Here is a 10,880-nt window from a genome sequence, read left to right as displayed (position 1 = left end):
AGCCAAGGACAGAGCAACATACAGGGCGTCTTCAGGTGAGGAGTTTGCCCTAAACTCAGGAGAAATGACAGGAATCGTAATTTCCATCAAATAATTAGTTTTTTTAGACGTTCTCGTGTAAACAGATACACAGTACATATTCCTGTCCTTCACCTCTTTCTTCAACAGCAGTTTGTGGTTATCTTATTGGTTCACTTTCGACTTAATCCACAACCTTACTCCCTGTATCTCCCTCAGGTTCCCTCTCTCCGACGGCAGCATCGCTGAGGTCCGCTACATCGCTGACGAGAACGGCTTCCAGCCCGAGTCCCCCCTGCTGCCCACTCCCCACCCCCTCCCCGCCCACGTCGAAGAACTTCTCCGCATCGCCGAGAGGCAGCGTGCTGAGGGCATCACCTTTGAGTAACACCAAACTAGGCGGAAACACATTGACGAACCAACAACTGAAGATGGACGCCGACTAAACACACATGATGGATGTAATTTCTCAAGACATATAACAAGGAGTGTAACTTACATATATAATAAAATCAAGAATATAAAGATAGTTTTGATGCTCCACAGTTCATGTAAAAAGAAAACAACACCACTATAGGTTGAGAAAATGATTCCCTGTAACATATGTGACTTTGTTTACAGTCGAGGATGTGAAGCAGTGTTAGAGCTTCATGTGTTCACTGTAGTGGTGGTGGTGGTGTGTGTGTGTGTGTGTGTGTGTGTGTGTGTGGTCGGGGAAGTTACCTGCCATACCGACATTAGGAGGAGCCAGACACAGGGACAGGAACACAAAGACAAGGAGAGAGACAGAGACAGACAAAGAAAATGCAAAAAGAAAAAGAAATATACACTCAATGACGGCACACACACACACACACACACACACACACACACACACACACACACACACACACACACACACACACAAAACTGAATACTTCGAAATAACAACACAATGAAGCAAAAATTACGAGTCAAATTTCTATATTATAAAAAGTGCAATATTTATGACCTTTTGTTAAGATTTTTATTAGTGGTGCTTCAACTACCAGGGTTATTAAACACCCAAATTTATGTGCAATCATTATAAAGGAGCCTACAGGTGTACATATATAACTATTGCTACATATACACCTGTACCTGCAGCTATATATATACACCTAAACTTTTACTGACGTTTCTAAATAAATACATGAAAATGAAAGTAAAGATTAATACCCAACTAACACTCGTCATTGGCTTGTGTTGACCTGAAATTGTGCCTTCCAGTGACAGGATAAAATGGCTAGTCACTGGAGGTAATTTTCACCCCCCCCCCAGTTACGATAAGGCAGTAGTGATGTCTGGTTGTGTTTTTGTTTGATTGATTGATTGTTTCTTTGTCTGTTTTTGTTTGTTATTGTTTTTATTTGATTGTTTTTTTTGTTTTTGTTAGTTTGTTTGTTTCATTGTTTATGATTTTATTGGACCTCCTCTCTGTTTATATACATATTTCATTATTTCTTTCGTTCTATAATTCTTTAACCATATATATATTTCTTTGTTTACCTGGCTAGGACGTTCATAAGCGTACTTGGCCTTCTACAGGTGACCATAGCCAAAGGTGTGTGGGCCAACCTATAAGTGAGGGTAGAAACATATTTACTTAGGTTCTTTATTGAGTCTTAGGTGCTGTTGATGAGCTGTCGTGAGGACGGAATTTTAAGTGATATGTTTATTTAGTGTTAATTCTTTTTTTGTTTATTGTTAGTAGTAGTAGTAGTGTTGTTTTTGCTGTTGTTGATATTATTATTGTTGTTATTATTATTATTATTAAGCACTGTGATAAAAATACCCCCAAAAAAATGGTAATAACTAACAAATAAATAAATTAAACAACAGATAAACAAAATAAATAAGGAATAAGTAACGAAAGCTTCAGAAATAAGTAATACTAAATAAGATCTTTTCTCATATTACACAAGTCACCCTTCTTATATCATCAACCAAATGACAGAAAACGTAAAATAAAAATCACTCACAATAACAACAGAGAGACAGTTCTTAAAATACCTTATATGGCTTCAAGGTCAGGTGCAGGGGGTGGGGGGGTGGGGTGGGGTGGGGTGGGGCAGGGGCAGGGGTGGGGCGGGAAGGATTTAGAGAGAGAGAGAGAGAGAGGAAGATGATAAGGGAGAGAGCAAGTGTGAGAGAAAGAGTGAGAAAGTGAGATAGAGAGAGATGGTGAGAGAGAGATACTAAAAGAGAGAAAGAGAGAGGAGAGAGAGAGAGATACAAGTAAGAGAGAAACAGAGAGAAAGAGAAAATAAATAAACAGGAAGAAGAAAGATAAACCAACAACATTATAGGATTAAACCACCATCCCATTAAACCACCATCCCGTTAAACCACCATCCCATTAAACCACCATCCCATTAAACCACCATCCCATTAAACCACCATCCCATTAAACCACCATCCCATTAAACCACCATCCCGTTGTAAGTGTGTTGTAAGTGTTTTATATCTACTTGAGACATACTTAACGAGGTGTCTTGTTTAGGTACGGGTTAATATAAAGGTATTTTCTATTACTTCAGGGTCATGCAGTACGCTATATCACTTATGAGAGAGAGAAAGAGGTGTGTGTGTGTGTGTGTGTGTGTGTGTGTGTGTGTGGAAGAAGTAGAGACAGTCAAAAAGAAAGGCAGGCAGTGTGAGACAGACAGACAGAGATATAGACAATGTATGGCGAACAGACAGACAGACAGACAGAGAGATACAGAGAGACAGAGAGATGAGAGAGAAAGAATAAAGATGAAAAAAGAGAGAATGTGTTTGAGGAACAGACAGACAGACAGACAGAGAGACAGACAGACAGACAGACAGACAGACAGACAGACAGACAGACAGACATTAAAATTGCTAAAATAATTCTACCTTATTTTCTCCCTTTAAATCTTCTCCTTTCTTTATTTCTTCTCCTTGTGTTTCCTCTTTTTTTTTTGCTTCTCTTTCTATATATACCATCATCATCTTTCTCTTCTCCTTCTTACCCTTTCTTCTTCTCCTTTCCCTTCTACCTCTACTTTCTCCTTTATCTACTCTCTGTCATCATGGCTCGTTCACCTGTTCCTAATTACCAGTGGATCACCAGGTATAATCCAGGTATTATCTCCATATAACTAGCGACCTGATTCTTCTACCTGTTACTTTCACCGAGTCATAATCTCTCTCTCTCTCTCTCTCTCTCTCTCCTACACAAGTGTACACTCCTTCTACTAACATCACCAACACAACGGTAGAGCTTTTTACACCTTCCTCCAACACCCCTACACCCTCCTCCAACACCCCTACGGCCTACACCCTCCTCCAACACCCAGTACACCCTCCTCCAACACTCCTAACCCTCCTCCAACACCCTTGCACCTCCTCAACACCCCTAGTACCCTCCTCCCAACACCCCTACACCCTCCTCCAACACCCAGTACACCCTCCTCCAACACCCCTACACCCTCCTCCAACACCCTCACACCCTCCTCCAACACCCCCAGTACACCCTCCTCCAACACCCCCAGTACACCCTACTCCAACACCCCTACACCCTCCTCCAACACCCAGTAGCCCTTAACACAGCCCTCCAACGCCTCCCTTCACCGACTTCTTCAGGATAATTGTACCCCCGTTCTTCCTGTAGGTGGGATGTGTATGTAACCAGGGTGTGTATAATCAAGGTCTGTAACTGGCTGTTTTCGGCAGGTAATGTCTAGTTAGTGACGTCATCAGTTGTTTGTAAATATTGACTTTTTTCATGTTTTTTGTTTCTTTATATTGTGTAATTTCTTTCTTACTGTTCGTCTTTTTTTTCGTGAAGGTCATAGTGAGAGACAGACAGACAGACAGACAGACAGAGAAAAAGACACGGACACAGACAGACAGACAAAGAGACAGGGAAAGAAACAGAGAAAACATCACAAAACAAATCATCTCTATCTAAACCTTTCACAAACAACCAAAAAACATCTAACTCATTAACTAATAAAATAACCTAACTAATTAACCTGGTCATCAGAACAAATGGCTGACGATCTTCACAAAACCTAAGAATAAAAAATAAAAAATACATCATTCACCTTTTATTTTCCTCTTGTTTCTGATCAGTTATTCATTTATTTTTTGTATCATATATCACTTTATAGCTACGTTATCCTGCATCAACCTCTAATATAAAATAAAGATTAAGTATTAAATGGTAGAAAATATATATACTTAGTCAAATGAGAATTAATAATATTTTAAATGAATTGTGTTTACATTGGTCAGCTGTTTTGTCTTTGTGTTGGTTAGTTGTTTTTTTTGTGTATGTTGGTCAGCTGTTCTTTGTTTATTATGGTCAGCTGTTCTTTGTTTATTATGGTCAGCTGTTCTTTATTTATAGTGGTCAGCTGTTCTTTGTTTATTATGGTCAGCTGTTCTTTGTTTATTATGGTCAGCTGTTCTTTATTTATAGTGGTCAGCTGTTCTTTGTTTATTATGGTCAGCTGTTCTTTGTTTATTATGGTCAGCTGTTCTTTGTTTATTATGGTCAGCTGTTCTTTATTTATAGTGGTCAGCTGTTCTTTGTTTATTATGGTCAGCTGTTCTTTGTTTATTATGGTCAGCTGTTCTTTATTTATAGTGGTCAGCTGTTCTTTGTTTATTATGGTCAGCTGTTCTTTGTTTATTATGGTCAGCTGTTCTTTGTTTATTATGGTCAGCTGTTCTTTGTTTATTATGGTCAGCTGTTCTTTGTTTATTATGGTCAGCTGTTCTTTATTTATAGTGGTCAGCTGTTCTTTGTTTATTATGGTCAGCTGTTCTTTGTTTATTATGGTCAGCTGTTCTTTATTTATAGTGGTCAGCTGTTCTTTGTTTATTATGGTCAGCTGTTCTTTGTTTATTATGGTCAGCTGTTCTTTGTTTATTATGGTCAGCTGTTCTTTGTTTATTATGGTCAGCTGTTCTTTGTTTATTATGGTCAGCTGTTCTTTATTTATAGTGGTCAGCTGTTCTTTGTTTATTATGGTCAGCTGTTCTTTGTTTATTATGGTCAGCTGTTCTTTATTTATAGTGGTCAGCTGTTCTTTGTTTATTATGGTCAGCTGTTCTTTGTTTATTATGGTCAGCTGTTCTTTGTTTATTATGGTCAGCTGTTCTTTGTTTATTATGGTCAGCTGTAGGTGAAAGAAGAGTAAAGTCATACCACAAGATCGTACTTCATTCCTGAGTCATCCCAGCACCTTCACCTCCTCACACTCCTCACCTAACCTTCTCTCACTCCTTCCTCCCATCCTGCTGGTCATCCCATCCCATCCCATGTGCAGTGTTTGTCAAGGAAAGGTCACCATGACTATTGAAAATTAAGGAGACACTTATTCAATTTTTTTTTCTTCTTCTCGTCCGCCTCTCTTTTCTTCCATATTAATCAGGATTAAATAACTGTACACAGAGAGTCATCACCTTCTGCCTGTCTAGCCAATGGTTCCCCTCCTCCTCCTCCTCCTCCTCCACCTTCTTCTTCGTCAGACCACGCCCCTTCAGGTTGGTCGTCTGGGGCAGCGTCTGGGGGTATATAAAGGCAAACCTCTACCATCTGGGCATCATAGTCACCGTAGCTCCCTCACCCACACCACACACAGACTCCAGACATGATGCTCGTAAGTTTGGACCCACACCTGTGATCTTCTGTTACTTGTGGTTAACTTTTCTCTTGGTTAATACTGAGTTCTATTATTATGTTGAAGATATCTATTACCGTCAACATAATGCATACGTTTACATTAACATCAGTCGTCACGACCACAAGTCAACATTAACACCAGTCACTGTCAACACCAGTTACTTTTAACACTACTCACCACCAGTCACCTTCGCTCTCACCAGTCATTCATTATTTCAACAGTTGGCAGTCATCTTACAACAGCAGCAGTTGTCACCCGTCGCCTCTCACAAGATCTTGATAATTTCTCTAATGAAAGACTCTGTTAAAACTGTCCACGATCACATCTCTAGTGTAAATATTTGTCATCGTAAGAACAAACACTTTTATGCACATTTCTGAGTCATTTAATTAAACAAGACTCACCTTTACCTGGACAGCTTACCCACCAGTGATCCTCGCCAACACCTACATACAGTAGCCGGTGTGAAGGTTCCAGTTTTGTCCTTTGTCAAAAAACAAGTTATATGTTTTTACTGCATCTCCTTAAAGCTGCTAACGTACAGTACTTTGTAGAAAGACGTAACATTTCTGGACGACGATCAAAGACAATAATCATTTGTTGTTACTTCTTCAGGTCCTCCTCGCCTGCCTGGCCGCCCTGGCCGTCGCTGCCCCTCAGTTCGATAATTCGCCGCCCGTAGCGATCCTCCGTGACGACCGTGTCGACAATGGTGACGGCAGCTTCCAATATGCCTTCGAAGCCGACAACGGCATCGCCGTGGAAGCCTCCGGCACCCCTGGCAGCCAAGGACAGAGCAACATACAGGGCGTCTTCAGGTGAGGAGGTTTCCACATATGATAGTCCATTGCCCTTAAAGGATTCTTCACAATTATAAATGTGGGCTGTAATGAAATAAAACCAAGAGCTGAGAAAATATATTTCATTGCTAATGGGAGGATTTCCGTTACATACAGTACAGTAAACTGACGTCCATTATCCAAATTCTTTTGCCACCTTCCCACCCGCAAGATGTATTCTTTTTGAAGACCATCGGTGAAAACTGTCCATTTCTTTTCTCAGGTTCCCCCTCTCCGACGGCAGCATCGCTGAGGTCCGCTACATCGCCGACGAGAACGGCTTCCAGCCCCAGTCTCCCCTGCTGCCCACCCCTCCCCCCCTCCCTGCCCACGCCATCGAACAGATCCGCTTCGCCGAGGAACAGCGCGCCCTCGGTGTTGTATTCGAGTAAAACTGTGTCATCTACCCACCTTCACCACCACAAATTCTTTACAATATCGCTCAAAACAGAACTGAATACCCTTATAAACACTATGAAAATGGGTTGAATTATATTACTAATAAAACATAACTAAACTTACTGAATTTTATGTCCCTATATTAAGAATGGTAAAGAAACTTAGAAAATTTCATGGCATTTCAATCACTTTCTAATACATCTTATTGATATATAATTCCTTTCATAACTTAGGTAGATATAACCTATGTGGGACAGTCTCTCAGTAATGTATGCACCTGTAACATAACACAGCAAGGTAAGAGTGCAGTAATGACCCGCGGACCAGGTGAGAGAGCTTACCTGTCCTGACTTCTCTGTCAGTAATACACGACCCAATCTCTCTCAAGTTCTCTGAGTGACCATTAACTTCTCTGAGTGACCATTAACTTCTCTGAGTGACCATTAACTTCTCTGAGTGACCATTAACTTCTCTGAGCGACCATTAACTTATCTGAGTGACCATTAACTTCTCTGAGTGACCATTAACTTCTCTAAGTGACCATTAAATTCTCTGAGTGACCATTAACTTCTATGAGTGACCATTAACTTATCTGAGTGACCATTAACTTCTCTGAGTGACCATTATCTAAGTTCACTGCGTCATCCTCCTTTCTCATCCCAGATCCCAGCTCTCCACCCACTGCATGCCCACACTCCACCCACTACACGCCCACACTCCACCCACTACACGCCCACACTCCACCCACTACACGCCCACACTCCACCCACTACACGCCCACACTCCACCCACTACACGCCCACACTCCACCCACTGCACCCCCGCCCCATCCTGCGCCCACACTCCACCTACTGAACGCCCACGCCCCATCCACTATACGCCCACACCCCCACCACTGCACGCCCACGCCCCATCTGCTTTACGCCCACGCCCCATCCGCTTTACGCCCGCCCCACCACTGCACACCCACCCACTACACGCCCACCCACACCCCCACGCCCCATCCACTGCACGCCCCATCCACTTTATGCCACGCCCCACCCACTGCACGCCCGCCCCACCCACTGCGCCCACACTCCACCCACGACACCCACACCCCTGCACCCCCACGCCCCATCCACTGCACGCCAACGCTCCATCCACTGTACACCACACCCCATTCAATGCACGCCCACACTCCACCCACTACACGCACACCCCACCCACTGCACGCCCACGCCCCATCCACTGTACGCCCACCCCAACCCACTACACGCCCACCCCCATCCACTTTACGCCCACGCCCCATCAATGCACGCCCACACCCCATCCACTGCACGCCCACACCCTATCCACTGCCACGCCCCATCCACTTTACGCCCACACTCCACCCACTACACGCACACGCCCCACCCACTGCACCCCCACACCCTATCCACTGCACGCCCACACCCCATCCAATGCACGCCCACACCCCATCCAATGCACGCCTACTCCCAACTCACTGCATGTCCATACCATTGAACAGCAGACAGCGCTTCACTCGGACAAACATTCTAATGAGACCGACAAATTCTATCAAAATAGATAGATAGATAGATAGATAGATAGATAGATAGATAGATAGATAGATAGATAGATAGATATGTTGTATGATTCTTCTCAGATTAAATCCAGTTTACAGTCGACGATGCTTCTATGTTTCAAAGACTCGTATTTGGAATATTTCGAAACAGTGTTATTCGTGTAGCTTTTGATTCCCGTTTTCTCAAGGCTTTACCAATCACCTCTAACTGATCTGCTTTTAATATTTTGTTCTTGTTTCATTTCATGTAAGAAACTAAACTCGATCAGAACTTCACATATTCGAAAATAAAACGGATTGAACTTTTACGAGCGTTTCATGGTTACACCCGGAATGAGTATGTTTTGCCGTGTGTGTGTTTGTGTGTGTGTGTGTATACTCCTCTCTACACTGTTCCAAGGATACGACAGGTTCAAACAATGTGTATTACAGTAAATAAGTGAGGATTCTCTCCTTTAGGAACCTCACCTCCAGGGTCGTCTCTCAGCACCGTCAGGAGGTAAGTGTTTGTTTTTGTTCCACGATGTCCTGATGAGGAAAACCCAGACAGGTGTTTTATTTACCTTTACATTATTTCCAGATGGTGCTGGTGGGAGTCACAGCTGATCCTTGATATCTTTATAAGTGTACTCATGGCAGGTCTCGGTCTCGCTCTTGGATATCCTTGGTCTCGATTTTTTTTTTTCGAGACCTTGAGGTGTGTTTAGGTAGGGGAAACGTCTCACCTCAAGGCACCACATTGACTAATAATACACTACATGGGTCTGGGGGAAAAATTACCATAACTAGGGATTTTTTTTTTAGGGATTTTTTATGGTCTTATACAAGGTTTCCAATATGGCCTGATGCCCCTATGTCTTATACAGGGTGTCCATCCACAAAGGGGGGTCATAGGGTATCGTGGACACCTTGTATTTTGACATAGGGACATCAGGAACATAGTGGACATCCTGTAATATAATTATTACTCCATATATCGTTAAGTCAGACTAGAGAGAGAGAGAGAGAGAGAGAGAGAGAGAGAGAGAGAGAGAGAGCAAATCAAAACAAAAATGAAAGAAAATTTTATCCTCAACTATGCAACATTGATCTTCACTTTCACACAGACGATCAACATCATCTTGATAGCCTTACCGTGCCTTCAGGATAATCGTCATTGGATGGATAAATGCTAAAAAAAAAAATATATATAACTACCGCAGGAGAAAGGACACTTAGACCCCGCCATTGTAAAACTCAAATCGTCGAGTGAAAATTTAGTTGCAGTTAATGTAAACAATGGGAAAAGCCATTTAGAATTGATGTATAGAACGAGTATTTTAAAACTATTGTCATCAAAGGGTTAAAACTATTTTCCTCAAAGGGTTAAAACTTTTGTCCTCAGAGGGTTAAAACTATCGTCCTCAAAGGGTTAAAACTATCGTCCTCAAAGGGTTAAAACTATCGTCCTCAAAGGGTTAAAACTATCGTCCTCAAAGGGTTAAAACTATCTCTCTCAAAAGGTTCAAATCATTGCCCGAAAATATATATAATTTACCGTGTCTTGTGCAACACTGCCTTGAGCTACGCCACTCAGGTAACTCAAGGTAATTATTCTCGTGCTCGTTGATAATTGCTCAATTATTCTAATAACCCTTCATTATCTATCTGTTGTCCATTGTGCTTTAAAGCGGGCGAGGGGGTGGTGAGAGTGGTTCTGTCTGTCTGTCTGTCTGTCTGTGTAAGTGTGTATCGTCTGTACGTATGTTTGGTTGTATGAGTGACTGACTGTCTGTCTGTCTGTCTGAACGCATGTGTGGGTGTATGAGTGACTGACTGTCTGTCTGTCTGTGTTAGTGTGTATCGTCTGTACGTATGAGTGGGTGTATGAGTGACGTACTGTCTGTCTGTCTGTCCGTCTGTCTTTCTGTCTGTCTGTCTGTCTGTCTGTGTTTGTGTATGAGAATGTGGCTGTCTGTGTCTGCCTGTGTTTGTGTATGAGAATGTGGCTGTCTGTGTTTGTGTATGAGAATGTGGCTGTCTGTGTCTGCCTGTGTTTGTGTATGAGAATGTGGCTGTCTGTGTTTGTGTATGAGAATGTGGCTGTCTGTGTCTGCCTGTGTCTGTGTGTGAGTATGTGTCTGTCTGTGTCTGTCTGTGTCTGTGTGTGAGTATGTGTCTGTCTGTGTCTGCCTGTGTCTGTCTGTGAGTATGTGTCTATGCCTGTTAGTGATTTATTACCTATTAACCACAAAAAATAGTCTATAGTATTAATCTAAATTTCAACATTGGATAAAACAATTTAACCAAAACTAACATAGTGTGAGAATTATATTGCCATTTTGTTATTGTTAGTAAATATTTAACACTGACCTGCAGACCAGCCTTAGTAAGTCAATGGGT

At 42.2% G+C, this 10,880-nt stretch overlaps 2 protein-coding genes across 2 annotated transcripts in view; both read left to right on the top strand.

Annotated features, from left to right (window-relative positions):
• LOC121871093 (cuticle protein AM1159-like) overlaps positions 1-543 on the top strand; it is a 1,231-nt gene extending 688 nt beyond the window's left edge. Inside the window, exons 2-3 of the mRNA XM_042373242.1 lie at positions 1-35; positions 238-543. The exon at positions 1-35 is cut by the window's left edge and continues 168 nt beyond it. Of these exons, the coding sequence (XP_042229176.1) occupies positions 1-35; positions 238-406 (204 nt within the window). The 3' untranslated portion in view covers positions 407-543. The remainder of the gene's footprint in view (positions 36-237) is intronic.
• Positions 544-5,592: 5,049 nt separating this feature from the next.
• LOC121871090 (cuticle protein AM1159-like) lies at positions 5,593-7,052 on the top strand. Its single transcript, XM_042373228.1, has 3 exons — positions 5,593-5,672; positions 6,312-6,514; positions 6,759-7,052. Exons 1-3 carry the CDS (start codon positions 5,664-5,666, stop codon positions 6,925-6,927), a joined length of 381 nt encoding a protein of 126 aa, XP_042229162.1. The 5' UTR covers positions 5,593-5,663; the 3' UTR covers positions 6,928-7,052.
• Positions 7,053-10,880: the final 3,828 nt, after the last annotated feature.

The sequence above is a fragment of the Homarus americanus genome, unplaced genomic scaffold, assembly GCF_018991925.1.
Source record: "Homarus americanus isolate GMGI-L3 unplaced genomic scaffold, GMGI_Hamer_2.0 scaffold32583, whole genome shotgun sequence".
Lineage (NCBI taxonomy): Eukaryota > Metazoa > Arthropoda > Malacostraca > Decapoda > Nephropidae > Homarus > Homarus americanus.
This window is presented reverse-complemented; position numbering and strand designations above follow the sequence as displayed.